This window comes from Buteo buteo, chromosome 10 (assembly GCF_964188355.1).
Source record: "Buteo buteo chromosome 10, bButBut1.hap1.1, whole genome shotgun sequence".
NCBI classification, from domain to species: domain Eukaryota; kingdom Metazoa; phylum Chordata; class Aves; order Accipitriformes; family Accipitridae; genus Buteo; species Buteo buteo.
In genome coordinates, this window is record NC_134180.1 from 7,846,456 (window position 1) to 7,866,065 (window position 19,610).

The 19,610-nt window shown below is 37.9% G+C and overlaps 1 protein-coding gene across 1 annotated transcript in view; it reads right to left on the reverse strand.

The window, feature by feature from the left end:
- The window catches only part of DNM3 (dynamin 3), a 190,188-nt gene that overhangs the window by 108,572 nt on the left and 62,006 nt on the right, over positions 1-19,610 (reverse strand). Inside the window, 1 exon segment of the mRNA XM_075038434.1 lies at positions 16,614-16,727. Coding sequence (XP_074894535.1) covers positions 16,614-16,727 — 114 coding nt within the window.

Sequence of the window (19,610 nt, forward strand, 5' to 3'; positions counted from 1 at the left end):
ATTCTAATTAGACAAAACCAGCAGTTTAAACCCAACAAGACACAGGATTTTTAACGAGAAACTTCTATAAAGTATACACTTTTTTTTGGTCACCCAGGCAGTTCTATTTTCAAAGAGATTTTTTTTTTCTAGAAGGGAATGAAAAAAGAAATAAAAAACACTGAAAGTTTATGCATTATATGTCTTTGCTTTGGTTAAGCAGTAAACAACATGCCCCTACACTCCCTCAAATGCTTCATGTCCTTTTATCGTCCAGTTATTTTGCTTTATTGAATACTACAATCACTTTGTAGCAGAAATGACATCTTCTATGAGAGAAGCAATGATCTTCCAGTGATGTGGTAACCTGACTGAATCATTTGAGTCTGACTGGGAAAAAAGAACACTTGATTCAGCTGCACATCTGGGTTTTATAAAGGGTCCAAAAGCTTAACACTAACGTGCTTCAGGGCTAAAACAAAGTCTGAGGAGATCACAGCAGTCAAGAAAGAAGACAGTGTTAATCCAGGGCATATCATGCTCTTCACCACCACTCCGAAAATTAACTTAGCTCAGCTAATTTTGCATCTCCACTAATTGGAGTGTGTTGCATATGAGTAAGCAATGACTAAGGAAATGTCAAAGCTATTCCATATCCTGTTCTTTTCCTGAAGAAAAACATGACAGGCAGAGAGAATACCTCCCATTAGGCCACAACAATTCAACAAGGCAGCTATTTGTTTTAGCAGGAATGAAATAACCTATATGCAATCTAAACATTGCCAGTCATTATAATCACTTGTTACCACTGTGCTGAGCACACTGGCTCCCCAAAAGCAACTTACTATCCAAAAATCAGTTCAGATGTTCAAATACGTGCTCGAGTGCATTCACAAAATTTAAGCTGGAAAATACACAGGGTCACTCGTATATAAGAATTCCTGCTCTATGGTACTCTGGTTATTTTCCAACGTTTCTGATTATGCATTGGTAAACTTTGACCACTGGCTAGAAAGGCAATAAAAATACCGAACAATACAGAACACAAAATGATGCACATATTACAACCAGGATGAAAATAACCAGACTGCTAATGAGGTAAGAAAAAGTGGTATCGGTACTGAACCTCCTATTCAGTTCCTCACATCTGCAAGGACAGAAATCAGCATTGGCTAACTATAGGTATCCACCTCAGAGGTGCTGAGTTGTCCTCTGCTCACTGAAGATAAAGGAAACACAGGCTCCTAAACTTAGTTGTTATGAATTTCAGCTCTGTTAGATGCCCAAAATAGCTGGACTGAACCCTTTCAGCTCCGCTTTCTCCCCATTCATGTCTCTCCCGCAAACTCAAAGTGTGAGGCAAAGCACATATGCAGCGCAGAAAAGTGGGATTGGGAGCGAAAGGTTGCAGAGTTGGTGGAAGAGTAAATATACTCAAGCATCCAAGTTATATGTCCAATGAGGAGGGCAAGAAGGACAGAGAGCGCAAGTGAAAAAGGGGTAGGGGAAGGGAGAAGGACTGGGAACAGGGAACACAGTGTTTAGAGGCTATAGTTTTCACCTGTCCATTATGTTTTACTCACAGGAACTACACAACAAAGGGGCATTAGGCTGGAACATTATCCAGCACATACAGAGCTATACTAAAGTAATTTTTAAAAGAGCAAATCACTACCTGCAATACCAAGGCCAGACTGCTCAAAAACTCTGCAGCACATAGATGTGGCAGTCATAATAGCCTTCATACAGGGGTCCCTACCAAAAGGGGTCTTCAGTTAGCACTGATAAACTGCTGCTAGCCTCACAATTTTTAAAGACATCATGAATAACGTTACAATCAGTAGATGAGGATGACGGTACAAGCTCAAAATGAGCACCATGCTTCATGACGTGTTCTGATAACTTCGGGCACAGCTACTTATAAGCACAGATCATTCCTACATGCACTGGCAAGAAGTAACAAAACTGCTAAGGGGCAATTTTTTTAAAAAAATTAAAATAAAAAATTAACAAGTCAGATTGCAGCAGAGTACCAAGAAACAACAGGATTGCAAGACTGCATTAGACCTTACCCCACCATCAGTTGTTTATTCGTTGTTTAACAGAAAGATGACTAACTGTAGAAGCAAGTATCAGATACTCTTGCCTCACATGTTGATGCTTCCGCCATCCTCACCTCTTCTCTCCCCACATTATCCTTATCTTCTTTCTGGCATCCATACCCCAAGCATTCTGGATAAAAGCGAACATAATTTCACAGTGTAACTTGGGGGATTTTCTGCAAATTCTCCTCCTTTGTATTTGTTCACTTTCATTGGCATTTAATTCTCCACTCACTTCATTCACTCAGCTACAAAAACAGACCCTGGAGGTAGTTTTGCATGGTTATTTTGCTGTGATGGCAATGACAGCCTATCCATACTATTCCCTGTGTCCTATGCCTACCTGCTTCTAATCCTCTTAAATCATTATTTAGCTTATTGAGTGCTGAAAAGGGTTAACCTTTACTGCTGGATGTGCAAAAAAACCTAGAACAAATCATGGCAGACAACTGTGTTGCAGAATTTAAAAAATAACTATGTTCAGTTCTCTGCTATTATTTCAACTCATTTATCAGCTGCAGACATCCCACTTACTGTTCTGTAGTTCCCCAGATCATATCTAGACCTTTTGAAAAATAGAGATACAAAATTTACAATTGTCCAGACACCTTCTACAACAACTTTTTTTTAACATAAAAATGCACATTAGCAGCAATTCAGCCACTTCACTAGTGTAAATGCAGCCTAGAATGTTATGCACAAGAAGCATATAGCTCCTGTGCTAGCCACACACTTCATGACCTTTTCAAAGATGCCCATCTTGCTCTGTATGAAGAATGGCCTGGCACTACGCTGCCGTCTTGCCAGGAAAAGAAAACATTCAAGCAGAAATATAGCTATTTTCTTTTTCATGGTAGCCCTCCAAATAGGTGTTAATGAAGAAGCTGGACTTTTCAAAATCCTTAGTTTCCTCCAAGTTAAAAATCAAAGAATATTTTAGGCTTGTGGAAAATAATTTAATCATTGGGCTGAGTTCATAGGCATGACAAATGTCAGCATAATGATGAACTCATGAAAAATGAAAGTTTATCACCACCTTTGGAAGGCACTTATGATAAACTCTGGTTAACAATTTATTATTAATATCAACTCTCTGACTCAAGATTACCGCAACCATGACAGGAGCCTGCCATTTAAGAAACTGCAGCTAAATGAGAACCTTGGAAGTTGATCGGAAGCAGTTTTAAATCCCACAATATAGGTGGGGAGCTATTTAGTGGAAGACTTCAAATATTTCAAGTATAGTCTGAACTTTGTATCAGAAGGAATGGAAATGTCGACTGCTTTTGGGCCTATTCCTTTCCAAACAGAGATCAAGTGGAAAAGGCGGGATTTGGTCTAAATGTCTACCACAGAAGCGTGTAACTAGCCGAGCAGCCCTTAGGAAGGAAAGAAAATGTGCATAAGAGGTCTGAATAGCTTTGCACTGTACTAGAGGTTCTCCCTGACAAGGTTTTAGCGTCTTTCTGGGCACCCAGAACAACCCAAAACCCCTGTTCTTGTACTCCATTCCTCTGAAGCTCTGCTTTTGCCAGGAAACAAAACTTACAGGGAACAAATTTCCAGGCTGCAATGTGGTGAGCTATTCTGGTTCTATTTAACCATCTCGGGAAAAATTCACGGACTAATGTTGCTGCACTCGGCAGCAAGATTCAAAATTTCACTTCCCTAAGCCTGCTTGGCTCATTAATGCCTTGCCTCCTGTTTTATTCAGCCTACCTCCCCTTCTGCTGGTATGAAAAGAAGATCCCTGGAACACTGTCTTGTCTTCATAACATAATTTCTTGCGCTTGGTGGCACATGCAGCAATTAATCTCTGATGGTTCCTCACTGGGGAAAATCTGACCCACTATACTGAGGGTCCCACTCACAAAAATTTCTCACTACTCAATCGTTCCAAAATCGTATTCTTCTTCCACAAGGCAAGTGCCAAGTGGGAATATAATAAAAAAGCCAGCTCCTACACATGCAGTGATACGCAGATGAGAAGCCCTCCTGGTTTATGCATGGTGTGCTCTACTTTCTCTGTTGTTAACAGCTTTATCTCCAAATGCTCTTGCCCACCAACTCACTTTCCCTTACACACTGATGTTGTGCTACCGTTTCCAAGAAAGCCAAGCATGTTAAACCTCTTTCTATAGTTTCTTCAAACCTCTACCTTCACTAATTAAAAAAGAAACTCCACCACTGCTTGGACACACACTAGCCCACTGTGATCCAAATGGTAGAAGTGGATGCACAATCTGGAACAGATACACAGGGCTTGGCCTGCCACCACCACAAAGCAGCCTGAAGGTCAATTTTCCTTTTCATTGGCCTGAGACTCTGATTCCAACTTCCCCGGCTTCCAAGTTTATTTCATTCACTCTCCCTGAAGTTAGAGTTCTGCAACCTGCCCTGTGTATGCTTCTAGGAGCTATGACTCTCACGGAATCTGCCATCACCTAGGAAGAACCGAATCACGCAGAAGTTATTTAGGACACCAGCGCTCACAGCACACATTTAGATTCACATGCATTCCTGTCCAGGAAGTTGGTGGAGATCTACCCTTCAGAATATACTCCCAATACTGACATTTGCCTCAGACTTCCAGGCAGAAAAAGAGCTACTGGCAACAATTTCATACAGTGCGTACACAGACCTATATACAGTCACCTCCAGGTTTAACTTCAGAAGAGCTAACTTGATATGTTAGCTGTTGCTTTAGACCATGGGCTAAGGCAGATTAAAAAAAAAAAAAAACACCACCAAGTACAACACTTACAGCACGATTAACAAAGAGAAAAAAATTTACAGGAGAACAAGGATAGTTGCCTGTGGGGAGAATATCTTAAAATCTACGGTAAAGTCATACTTGGCAAAATTCAATAGATCTGGTAAACATCAAAGATAAAATTTAGCAGGATAATTCCACCAAGCACCATTAAAAGAAAAATGGGACCAGCAGGGTTACCAGTGAAAAACAATGCCAGGCCTAATAGCACTGATCTACCAGAAGCAATTTATTATGACACCAGAAATAGCTATTTTCACAGTGGATGCTTGAAATGAAAACTTTAAAGCTTCTTTAAGTCTTGAGCTATAGCAAAGTATTCAACCAGCCAGCCAAAATAGCTGAAGGGAAATAGGAAGGCCACATGTGGAACTAATTACTCATGTAGAGGCTATGACAAAGAACATTTCTCCAGACTTTTCATGGGGGCTTCACTTTCAGGAAGTAACTCTAATTACTGTTCAAGTCTCGGCAGCCTGCATGCCGCTGACAGTTCCAAGAAAAAATGAACCTATTTGCCCTTTTCTTGGTCTGAAATGCCAAAATAGAAAAGCACAACTAGAGTCATTAAAAAGAAAGAAAATAAGCACTGGCTTATTGCATTAGCTTCCCGAGCAGAATCCTTTTTATAAATCAGTTTTTCAGCCTTCACAAAACAGCAAATTCTGTGTCCACATTAACTCGCTCTCCGTTGGCTGCAGTGAAACTGTACATCTTGACTTTTTACAGCTTTTCCATACTGGGGCCCACTTCCTGCCCAGTTGAAGAAAAAAATCTGGCCTGAAGATGAAATGACTGCTTAACATTACACTAAAACATCTGGTACCATTTTATACACAGACCCATGTCTGAGAGCAGGCAATTCTAGCGGTCTCACCAGCGGCACAGTGCATACCCAAACCTCCCCAGGGTGACATCATCCCATATATGGACTCTCAGGCCCAGCCCTCCCCCTTTTCCTGGTCCTAAATTCATTGCCAGATCCCCAGTCTGCTGCAAATGTGCCACGTCAAGACTGGAAATCACAGCACTTCAGTGTGTTTCAGTGAGTGCTGCAGAGTGTGAGGGAGAGCCGAGCACAACCCGTGATGCAGGAAGGCAGTTTTTCCCCGAGACTAAAAGAGGATTTAAAATAAATAAATAGACGCGTCCGGAGATCCTGCTCCGTCGCCCCAGTGTTCAGACTACCTGTTCAGGACAATGCTGTTGTACAGTAGTCTGCACATTGGTTAGACTGGGCAAGGGAAAGCAGCGGCATGGACTATTGGGGACGCAAGTTGCTATTGCCAAGGAGAAGACAGTTATTGCTCCTTTCAGATCTCATATACAGTATTTTTCTTCACAGGTTTTGCACACTAGGGAATAAGAAACGCTAAGGGACACTGTGAAAAAGGAGGACTTCAGAATAAAGCGGGGAAGACATTCTGGTAAGGCCTACTTTGGAAGAACACCTGGCCTATGACCTGGCGAACCTAGGTGACTCCCCTCCCCCCTTCCTCCAGTCATCACTGCAAGAAAGATGGAGCTCTGATGGTTTACTAAAACCTATGCAAGAAATGAGAGAGGTATACTGCCTAGAGGTATACTACCTAGAGAAGTGTACAAGAGTAGAGTTAAAGTCGGTCATTTCTTTTTTCTTTTTTTTTTTTAATTTAAAATAAAGCTTTTTTTCCCCCCACAAACTAAAAAGGTAAATTTAATTTTTTTTTTTTACTTGTAGCAATCAGTATAAATATTTAAGGAGTATATAATTTTTTTTTAATGCAGAAAAGGCTTGCTAGAAGTATGTATTCTGAATAGGTCCTGTTGTGAAGTATGATCTGAAGATCAATTTTAAGAAATTATTTTCTCTTAAAGTAATAAAATAATAGAAAAGAATGCATGAATATTATTTTAAATTATTGTAAAATATATTATATCACCTTTGGGAGAACTGTACTTAGGTTTTATGCAGCTGGATATGCAGCTGAAACTTCTTTGCAAGTAACCTATGCTATACGTGCTAATGAAAACTGGGAGGGAAACCATAGGAAAACTATGACTATGCTAGGCTTCTGCTGTGTAGAATACAAAATCTTTGATTGTCAGGAAAAATTACCTCTGAAAGTTCAGGACATGATGGGAAAAAAAAACCCCAAAAAACCAAACAATAAATAAAATGGAACAAACTGCTTTCCATCCCAATACCTGGCTGGCCATTGCATATAAGTGATCAGCACCGCTTGATTGTTGCCGCTCTCACGTATACTTTGAATCGCTGATATTTCTTCTAACATTCAAAATGATAAGTTACTTTGTCCTGAATCCCACTGATAAAAATGGAATTTGTAAACGAATGCAGAAGTTTGCTTTGGTGAATTTCCAGCTGTCCTGGTAGGGGAAAAAAACCCTCAGGCTGAATGAAATCCCCACGGACAAAATAATACAAAAAGTCTGGGCTGCAATTTGATACCAGCCGAACTCCAGAGTCAGCTCCCCTAAAGTTAACACTAGTAACAAACTACTGCAACCGGAAAAAAAATCCCATCTATATGGTGCTCATTATTGCCAGGAAGGCTTTGAATAGCTATACTATAAAAAGAATTAGCAGAAATATGCAGCCATTAGTATTATAAACAGTCAATTTTGCAGAATGTGTGTTATATTTTAGACAGCCTTGATGCTGTACAATTTTTTTTTAAATATGTATATTATTATTACCTTTTTCATTGCTCCTTCAATAATCAATAGAAGTCCTATTGGGGAGGGATGGTTGTGTAGCACTAGTGTGACTGTGCCTATATGGCTGTCTTAAAGCCTACAAAGCAAGAACTAGCACTGTCATTTCTCTTAGCCTCCCACCTAAGCTTATGTATTTTGACTAAAAGAATTCTTTTTTAATGCGTATATACACTTACAGGTTAACCACCCTATCTTCCTTTATTTTGCAGAAGGTTATCTTTAGGATTAAATTAGTGGGGTTTAATCCATTATAGTATGAGTAGACGGCATTTTTATTCTCATTCTACTTTAAAGTGGAGTTACAACACACAGTTAAATGTAGTTATTAATAGAAAATCTGAAAAGACAGGAAGAAATTAAAGGAATGGAACCAGACTCAAACTTGCATTAAAATTTCTCAGTCTCTCTTTAAGTATGATTGCTGGTTTAGGCATAGCAAATCTGAAAAGTTTCATGACTTAGATTTTGTTTAAGCGGTAGAAAAATGTTTCCAAATCTTGTTAAGAAACTCGCTCAGTTATGCTTTCAAGTGGCATATGAACATTTGTGAATATTTTTTTCTACCTAGTGCTTACTTGCATAGCTACTTCTATTTTTTTATAATTCTGATCTAGAAATTAAGAAAGGAACTATTGTTATCCAGGCAATAATAGGCTCTCAGTGCAAATACTGTTGAAGATAGCCTGCATTAACTTTTGCTAAATAAGCAAGGACAATGAATACATATGGAACTAGTGTTTCTCTTATCTCTAGTCCACTATTTGCATTAATCTTTATTTTAAATGACCTTTCTGGATTTAGGAAGTGATTCCCCTCCCATACACCCATGACTCTTCAAAGTTACATTTTTAGACTGTAAGGCTGAGATCTAGGAGGCCCCCTTGGCATGGGGCTTGGAAAGGAGGCGGGGGGGGGGAATGCAGTGTGCAAAGCAACAGATAGGGAAAGAAAGCCTGTATTGTTAGGAATGAATAAGGAAGTATATCTACTTGGCTCAGTAATCAAAACATTTTCAAAGTCAATTCTGTCATTCTTAAACCAGTGCTGTTTTAGTTGAAACAAGTTCTAGCTGATCATAATCATACAGAAAAGATTACTGTAGTTATAAAACAAGAGGTTTTAAATATGCATGTCAACAAACATAAGATAGCTGTATACAAATATTTCAAGAGAGAAAAGCAAACATTACTTTTCGCAATGACTAAAAAACTTAGCAGGATTCAATGCATACTAAATCATGGTGAGAGTTCTGTAAAACCAGGACAATCTCAATGCTTATGCCTGGTGTATAAACTAAATGATACAGTCCATATTACCTTAGAATGCACAAAAACAGGAAAAGCACATTAAAGCCAGTAGGAACATTTAAGTAGGTGACTGTTTCAATATAATGGACTTTCTTTCATCTTTAAGGAGTGTATTTTTTTTTAGTACACTCAACAAAATTAAATAGGGAAGAGGAAGAAAAATATTTCACACTTTTCTATATATTCCTTTAATGTTAAAAAAAAAGGAAAAAGCAAAGGAGGGGGGGAGTCACTTAACTTTACAGAAATAAATACAGATCAAATAAGCATCCAAAGGTGAAAAAAAACTAGTTACTTTTAAAAAAACATGCCATTTGACATTTTTCTGCCTTGTCATTAAGTTGCATGTTATCTTCTGTATTACCGTTACCAGTGCTATTTAACGCATTTGTACTTTCAGAAGACTAAAAGACACTGCTATCCTCTCCACGCTCCTTGCCCCCCTTCCTGTACTATCACAGTGCGTCCACCGACATTTCTGCAGACCACCCAAGTATCACTGTTATATGGAAAATATTATAACCAAAATAGCAAAATACTTGCATAAGAATTCCAAACTTCTAAATAGAATGTTAAATTATTATAATCTTTTAATCAGACTCTGTTAAGCAGATTGGAAAATAAAACCCCCTAAATCTTAGTGTGCTTTTTTTGTTTTAAAATACTAAATTTTAATCAAGAGCATAACTTTACTTTTACTTGCAAAAGGCTTTGCTTCCTAAACTGTACTTTGTTTAAAAAAAAAAAAAAAAAAAAAAGAAATCCTAACTGAAATAATATTAAGGGTCAGGTTTAAACCTACAAAAAGACAGGAAATGCCACAGTTAAGAATTAAACTTTCCTGAATAATGCTACTGTACTTCAGTACTGCATTTTACGCTGCATTGCAAAACAGTATCTAAAAATAACAACCAGCCCTTAAATAAAAAGTCCTGATCACAGTTAGAGAGAATACAGTTCTCAACTCAATTTCCAAGCCGCCAATATTTAAAGTCAGATCCTTAATATAGTTTCCTGTAGATATAATATTGGCAATCATGAGATTATTTTTTTTGTTACAAGTATCCTAAAATATTCTCGAGCCCTTTACTGACTCAATGAATCAACCAGATACAGCACCCAAAAATGTTAAGCCCTTTATCAACCACAATTTCAAGGAATTTCAAAGTTTTTAAACAAGAATCCAGTGGAGATAACTATCCAGTCATTAGTATTACCCAGTGATTAAGTGAAGGCAAAATAAATTTGCCTCAGTTCAAGATGTAAATCTCTTTGCTGATTCTTTGATGAATTCTCCTTGTGTACAGTTATTAGAAAGCGCGCACAATCTTTCCACTTACAACTTTTACTGCCAGCATAACCTCCCTGACAGTTATTAACAGAAAACCTATTAATTAAAATGCATACTTTTGTTCTTCCAATCCTTTTATACTATAGGTTGCCAATGAATTTTACTGTACAATTCTTTGCTATTTCAAGGATCCATAACACAGAAACTGAGACCTAATCTTCTCCCAGACTAAAGATCTTTGATTTCTTTAACGACAAAATGCAGACATTAAATTTGGTGAAATCTATAAAACAAGTAGTGTTTTATATTTATTTTAAAACCACTTCTAATTTCCCACTTTTGTTTTTCTTTAAAATGGTGAAGCGGGTAGGAAGACATGCCAACTTAAAGCACACACTTAGAATTTTACTTAGAGCTACAAAAACTTAAGTAAGCATATTATAAAGTCACAGTAAGTATTTTTAATGTCTTGGAATTAATTTTTCATGTCTGAATTAGCTAGTCATGTTTTGTGCTTCATTCATTTTTTTAAGACATCTTATTCCATCTTGTTAGGTTGAAGGAAAATTTTATTCATATAATTGATAAACTTAATTGTACATTTGAAGTTGTATATTACCTAAAATGCATCTTTTTCTTTATGGCAAAGTAATGATTAGAGCTAGAACACCTGAATAATTACATATTAATTTATTATTAGTCTAATTTAAAGCCTCAACACTATCTCTACCTTTAGCCTTTTGGTAAATTCATCCCTTTTACAATCAGTGTTCAGGCTGGAACTTAAGTGTTTTGCTGCTATTCTGTATGGGATATGTTTGAGAAGGGTTTGAAAGCACAAGCTTGCTGCTTACCTATGGAGGCACTAGCGAGCAACAGTGATTTGAGAACACCATTATAAAACAGAATCATTTAATCTGTATAGAAAAGTAATACAACTATTTTTTCCCCTTTTAAGCTTCCAATGTGTTTTATACCTCTTGAAACAACACCCCAGTGATGTTGCAAACGTCATTGCTAAACTGGATTACAGTCACTGTGTGTATTTTATACACAGGAAATTTTAGCAAAGCAGCACATCTTGTCATGTGAAATGATGCTGTTGTTTGCATGCTTTTGATCTATAGCATAGTCCATGTTTAACTGAAAAACTTACTGAAGCTCTACAAAGTCATTTTGTTTTCTTACAAAGTAGATTTTGAGAGAAAGCTAAATTTAAATAATATGCCAAGCAAAATACTACAGAAATATCATTATAAGTGTATAGTTATAAAATATTAGCAAAATAGATAGAAAATGCAACCAGTTTTCTTTCCAGCACATTCCCTTTAACTGGGTTAATGTGCAAGTGGTTTCCTCCATTTATGCAGAAAGATTTTTATTTTTAACATGCAAGATTATTGTACTTATCTGCTCCTAGAAAATATGTACTGTATAAACATATCCTTTATCTTGAACTTCAGTATTTCTGTGCTTCCAAGAAGAGTAAAAACATCTGGTTAAATTACTATGTGTGAGTACAATATGCAGGCAAAATCCTGTATGAACTGCATATAAAATAAACCACAGCTTCAATCCTTTTTGTTTTTTCAAATGCTCAGTGTGACCAGTCTGTTGAAATCGCATCTCTAATATATGTCAGCACAATGATAACTGATGTACCGAAACGCTTCTTTTCTGAATAAAATCAAGTTCTGTTCTTGTTCTACAGCTCCCAATGTTTTAAAGTTTAATTCTGTTATCTGTGTTCCCCTCCAAAGCCCCCCAAACCGGAATGGTACAAAGTGTTGCACACCAGCGGTGATGGCTCCAAGGGACTGGCTGGACGGAGTTGTCATGTGTCTGCCTGTCTACACTTGCTGTGCAGAACATCCTCTCACCTGTACAGCAGGCACAGACAGGCAGTCGCATGACAACCCAGCCTGAGGGACAGCCGCCAGTGGGAAACCGCTCTGACACACCAGAGCATCTTCACCAACAGCTCCAGCCAAGAGTCACTCTGGATCTCAGACGGCCGGTCAGTAACCAAGCCGCGTACTGCAACTCACCTAGAGTCAAACCAACACTGCCTATAAAATACAATAAAACCCACTGCTGAAATTTTCACTGTGCTTCCTATAGTACTCTTTTCCTAGTTGTTCTCATTAACTCACTAACAATAAGTTTTATTTATACGCAGCTTTGCGGCACCATTGTATGTTTCATCCTCCCATTTACTTCTCAGGCATAACTTGAGCAACTCGCGTTATTAGGTTATTGTTGGTATAAAAATGACTAACATTCCTGCTAGCCGCAGAAGCCGAGAGCAGCTTGTTGTGTGGCAAGTTAATTCTATAAACAGACACAATGTTAGACCTTGGAGTAACTTCTCCCCTTTCCACTCTCTCACCTCCTCACTTATTTTCATATCTCCCTCCCAAACCACACAGAATTTTACAATTAGGAATTAACTGTGAAATTACAATACAAACTGCATCTGTCACTGGAAGTTGATAATACTATCCTTTCCTATTGAAACAGAATGGAAATATTTTATTTGGAAATAAGGCTAAAGGGGATTCTTCCAGTAAATGTAAATGTCACATTTTTAGAAGTTTTTCCCCTACAGCCCAGCTTGGCATCTTTTGCACACCAATAATGCCAGTGAAACCTCTGGATGCTTTAGAAAGAATAATAAAATCACATTCTCTGACCATGCCCTGTAAAAATGCTACACCACTTTACAAATGGCATCCTTTTGTTTACAACAAAGATCTTTTTGACTCATAAACTAGAAAGGTGTTCCACATTCCCAAAGTCCATTTTACCCTAATGTAGAAGTGGCTAATTCACAAACTTCAAATTTGCGGGTTAACTCTCAAATGAATCTTGGCACAAAAGCTTACAGCCTTTTGTGCTACTTAACAAAGCAGTAACAACCAAGTGCTAAAATGCTCAGATTTAATCTTTTTTTGTGTAGGTAGGCCTTATAATACTTTAGCTAGTATTATGTGGAATACTCCACGAAAGAAAACTCTTTTTATTCGTGAGGTCAATGAATGTGCTAATCTTGCACTTACTTCCAACAGCCTCAAAGTGGTACACAGTATTTTCCTTGCTTGATTTTAAGCAAGTAGAAAAGCACAAAGTCATGGTACTGGTCATGCAACAAAGTCATAAACATATCAACTGTATGCAGGATGAGAAACTAATCTAGATTAGTATTCACATAACTGATACTATAACCCACACTGTTCAAACATCAACTTGATATCTACATAATTATAAGCCTAAAAGGCATTCTTAGGCACTGATTCCCATCTCATCAGGAATAAAATCCTGTTGTATGTTTGAGCAGCAACAAAACCACGTCAAGAAACCAATCGTTTCTTTTGTAATACTGATATCACACAACAAATTTTGAAATCTTTTGCCAAAGTAACTTGCTTCAAAGTGCATTCCACTGTGGATTCTTCACTTACAAAAGCTGCAGCTCACAAATAAAGGAAATAATTTACATCCTTCTGATGGCACTAGCAAGCAACGACTTGCATTCAGAGAGTGATTTTCATCTCAGAGTAAATTCCAGACTACAGAAAATGGGCTCAGCTTACACTAGAGGGGGTACACAGCTCTAGAGGTCCTAGCAAGCGCTCTAGCTTTGTCAAGTACATTGTCAGAGCTCACTGGTACACAAGCTGCTACAACATTCCTTACTCAGAGGTAGAGGCGCAGGGGGAACTCATCACTGTGGCAGGAGAACAAAGGCGAGACCTGACTTTCTGCATCTTCCCCAGCTGCAATGGAGAAGTTCTTGCTACTGTGCAAGGACTGCAGAAGTGACCAGCCCGAGCGGGAGGCACGGGGGATCTGAACTCCCTATGACCTCACAGCATGCACAGCCGCACTGAGCCCGGGCACAGTCCAGACACATAAACATGGGTATCACTTCACACATCACTGAAGACTACATATCTTACCAGGGTGGAAATACAACAGCATGCAGCCATTTCAATAATCATCTGAGAACAGGATGTGACAAATACCAAGCCAAGCTGAAAGTGAGGAGAACATTTTAAGGAGACAAAATGTAATTACAAAAATTGGAATTCAGCCAGGAGATCAAATATTTGCTTCTTTATTTTCAGAAGCCAATAGTTTTGTTTCTGAAACAAGTCACCGGTCTTTTGATTAACCTACAGGTCAAGCCATAGCTTCAACCATCTTCAGAAAGTGTCTAAAACAGAGCTTACTAATCTTTTAAGTCCTACTGAGAAATGCCCAGTAAACAAAAAAAAAAATTCCAACATAACTTTGTGAACTCTTTCCCAGGACAGAATAATCAAATTATACAGCAAATCTGTACTTAAGGAGGAACTTCTTCCACCAGCAAAAAACATGGAATACTATGCTGTTATCTTCTCTTACTGCTCTAAGAAATTCGTGAGTGATGTCCCATATTGGCCTGAATGAACTACTGGTATTTTCATGACTCTCAAAACCCAACTGTTCGGCAATTAAAAGACATTAGTTTAAAATATGCATATGGAAATCAGACAGCGGCCATTTCCCTCCATGTACTATTCTGAGATTCCCAGGTGACTCTCCCTAGCAGACTGTCAAAACAAAAGATGTATTTTTAAAGTTGCATAGCAGAAAACATTCCATAAGTATTTTCAGGAATTTTTCTATTTCACACTAAACAAAGATCAGACTCAAAAAAGCAACACCAAAACTACCTAAAAAATTGCCATAGCACATCTTGGATGCACCTCCAATTGCTTGAGACAGAACATACCAAGAGGTGTTAAACTCACCACATCACTTATTTTAGTTACAGTTACCTGTACCTAATCTAAGACAACAAGTTCTAGCAGCTTCAAGGTACATCACAAAAACCAACAGCTTCAAATTTTCAAATTCATAAAGGCATTTTTGCATTTCTTTTAAATTCATTTTTATGTCATTGCAATAAAATACTTCAAATTATATTTAAGAAATCTGAGAATAGAACTTCCCCACTTGACACTTAGCTCCTCCCCTCTGTCTGACATGCACTCCTTTTCCTGTTACAGTAAATACATTTGAAACCCTTTAGAACTTAAAGGGCAAGGAGCAAAATCTTCAAGATTAATCTAATCTGTCCCTCAATCTTAAGGTCTATCCCAAAAGGGCTAGTGACTCAGGAAAAAAACACTACTGACCAGCACAGTTGCTACCATCAGCAGTATTACTGAAGTAACTACCTATGATAAGTACCGCGTTCTGGATTTGCAGGACTCAGTAGAGCTCTGGCTTATGTGCATGCATTGCAGGACCTCTCCCCAGTGGTTCTAGAAAATCCACTGCAGTAAAACGCTAAGTTAGTTTAAACAGAATATGAATCGTCTGCACAGTCACCATCAACCAACTCCCTGTTTTGTTGGAGTAAGCCAGTGTTTTGATTATTACTTAGAATAACATGGAAAGATTGAGTGATGGTTTAAAGCTCATTTAAAACTCTCTCTTTACCTATGCCTCTTCCATCCAATGAACAGATTCACCCTAAAAACCACTAAATTTTTGCTGAAAACATTTAACTTTAAAAAAAAAATCAGAAAATAATAGGAATTTTTTTTTTAATGTAGCCCAATTTTTCTACAAAAACCAACACAAACCTTAAAAAAACCACAAGGGCTTTACTATAAAGCTGATAGTGCACATAATAATCCCATTTTAACCTTCAAAAATCAACAAGACTGGTGGAGTTTTGGATAGAGTGTATCATTACTAACATTGTTGAAAAAAATAATTAAACAGACCAGACAAGCTGCCTAACAACAATAAAGTGAGCAACCTGGATGACCTGTTTATCACAGAAATGCTTTTTCCAGTTTTCTTATTACTTACCTCAGATTTACTGATCAGCAGTGACATTTCTTAGCAAGGTGCATTTTTTGTCAAATTCGAAAATCCATACTAACCAGCTACAGAACTCTGCAGACAGGCTTTTCATCCTCGCAGAACATGAGGCCAGAGAACAATTGTTATCACTAAATAAAATGCTGTAGTAACTTTTAGAAGTAACTTTACCTAGACAATTTGTGATCAACTTACAGTAGATGTGCAAGAGCAGTCCAGACATAGGACAATAACAAGAACATTCCAAAATAGGCTTTTTTTTTTTTTTTTTAGACCAATGTGTGGAAGCCACAGGAAGACAGGAACAAAGTAAAACAAAAACCCAAACAAAAACACCCCACACAACACCTTTTTATGTTATCAACATTTCAACAGAAGTCTTAGAGGGTCAGCATTTTCCATGAATCAAAACCAGAAAATTTAAAGAACACAGGTAAAACCTTAAAACACTCTTTCAGTTCAAATTCTGTACAAGCTGATTTAATATTTTAAGCTGGTATCAGAAGCCTGAATAAATACTGTTTTTTTCCCCAGTAGAAAAAATGTTCTTCATTCCTTACCTCATCATCTTTATACCAGGACAAGCTTTCTGCAGTTAGAACGAACCAATATTCCTTGGATCCTCCTTTCATGATGCCAATATTGTTGATGGTCAGCCAGCCTTTCCGGATGACCTGTGCAGAGGTGCAGTCAGGCACAAGTTTAGTTCATTACTCACTTGCCATAATTCTGCTGCTGCATTCATTCTTTTAAATAAAGACTTGTTTTATTTAGCAAGTACAGTGGCAAATTCAAGACTTTTTGCAGGTTCCTATCATTCAAGCAAAAAAAAACATAACAAGTGAATATAGTGTTTTCAGTCAAAAGGCTGGAGAAAGAGAGAAGCCTAAGTATTATTGTGTTGTACTTACAACAAGTATGAGTGTATTAAGGATCATGTAAACTTGAAGATATTTACTTGCTGTATAACTCATTGTACAAGTCCATACAACTTTATATATGATTATTCTGTTCTAGTCTTATTGTTAAGGTCATTCGTAAAGTTGGATACTAGGAAAAGCACCTAGATTCTGGCAAAGCAAGTGGCTTCTGGCACACATTGGGAATTTCCAGAAGGGGTTGAATCAAGTGACAATGTGGAGAGGTCTTCTACAGTTAATTTGAAATTAAGATAGGAAGTGGTAAAGAGAAGTATATGAGAGCTGTTTTCCTCTCATAAGGTAGAAGAGGAAAAGAAAAGAGGAAAAAAACCACTAAAGGTGGCAATAAAAATCAGGGGGAAAATGGGTAAAGCAGAACTTTATAAAATAGATACAAGCCAAAGATGAAAGAACAGTTGGGAACAGCATACCTATAAACACTACAGCTAGGAGGCTACATCATGCAAAGAGAAAGTCGGGCAAAAGAAAACTTAAGAGGGATGAGGTGAAGAAGAGAGAATGGTCATGAGACCTGATTTATGGATCATATAGAAACTTTCAATTTTATTGGAAGATTTATTGTTTTCCAATACATATATGACAAAGCAAATGTTCCTTCCTATCATACTCTGAACAAGACAACAGAACTCTCCCAATCACACAGGTGCAGGGAACCTCAGCCATTCTGTTTCTCCCCACAGCAACACCCTTTACTTGCTTATGAAGTATTGAGATGGAAAGAAGTGGTCAGAGAAGCCCTTAAGAACTCCCTCAACAAGTCCCACAAGCACGAACTTGTGTGATCAAACATGAGATTCCTTTTGCTTTTAGAGAAATATAGGAAACACTGACATTCCTCTCATAGGGCTTTACAAGACTAGTAACTCTAAAATCAACAGATAACCAGAGGAAAACATTGCTCAGTATTTATTCCTTGTCATCTACAGAAGTTTCAGAATCGGAATTCACTCCCATTCAGCATGCATGTTCATGTAAGCTCCCTGAAAAAAACAGTTTTGGTATTCCACAGAGCAAGGGACTAAGTTATATCCAATAACTAAACCAAAGAAAGAGATCATAAGTTAGCTGGTATAAATATTGGTAATGCACATAATCCAAGAGTATCAACGTCATTTGAAATAAGATGATCATGTTTTCCCACTCACTACCAACCAGGCCAGCAGTGTAAGAAAACCACTGAAGATCCAAAACCAGCCTACAGGTTTTCAGCCTGTAAGAAAATCACTAAGAAAGCATTGATTTGGTTCCAAAACTCAGTAAGCTATGAGAACTAGACATGGGTCCCTTAGAGAGACTGAAGGGTATAGCACGAGCAGGCTGGATGGAATAGCCTGTACCACAAAGGTTTCTGCAGAAATTTGTCAGTATTTTTAATATTGATTTTCACTGGCGGGGGGGAGGATAATAAGTGGAGAGGGGGCATTACAGAGTACAAATAGACATGGAATGCTTGTTTGAGTGCAAGTTAAAGGAAACATATTGATACAAACTTGATTACCCATCAAATCCTCATTTTATTTTATTATGTTTATTGAAGTAAACTTTTAACAGGAAACAAGCAATGTGCATATATAGGCAGTGTACCTCAGGCAGCTGCCACAGAACAGGTTGTGGAATCAAGCTAATTTCATTTTTTTCTGCACTGAACTACACAAAAGCAAATAGAAGAAATTTTAGGAAAAATCCAGGAAATTAAGGTTCCCCAAACACTCGAAATTAGCTCTGCAACAAGGTGAGCTATATTTGTGCAGCAGACTAAATACTTCACAGCAAATGTGCAAACATGATTATTCCCATGTTATAAAGAAACTGAAATAAGAGACTATGAGAGAGGATGCTGTTGAACCATGCTGTCTGCAATTGAAAATGCTGTGTTGCTCCCTATAAAGCACATATCCACATACAGGAAGCACAGGCAGCTGGGCTAGCACACTACTGAGAACTGGTTTGGACACACATCTTAGAGAGAGTAAAAGATTTGAAGACAGATGTCACAGTGGGGATAAAGATGTGGTTTCTAGAAGCAAACCAGTAAGAAACACTGAAGTAGCATGTTCAAGAACCTTACAGGTGATGAGCACTTAAAAGGGAAGGGAAGTAGCACTCTGCTTACTCCATTCAGTGCCTTCCCTCATCATTACCCCAGGCTTTGTAGCATGTTAATAAGAGTCAAATTTTCTCAATTTGACAAGAACACATTTGTGGTAGACGTCTCAGAACAGACCAAGCCAAGATTTTAAAATCTAAACTATACAAGCCATTTAAGAATTAATGAAGCTTTTAATAGTTCTAATGTAGGAATTACATTAGTTGCACAGCTCCAAAAGACTGTCTTGCTCCAGTCCAATGCATCTCCCCATAGATGCCTAACCATCACTGGGTGTGGACAGAAACAAGCTGACTTGCTAATACAAACATTGGTCACTGTCTTGTAAAGGAAGGAATTTGCCAGTTGTTTCCTCAGAAATCCTGTGTGCTGAGGATTAGATCCAGCTGTTATTCCCACACAACACTGCATGAAGAGTAGGGCACCAAGCTGCAGCAGTATCTTGGGCATGTGTTTTTCATGTGCAAATTTCTAGACCTGCTTATCTATACCCCTCTGGGAAAACAGGG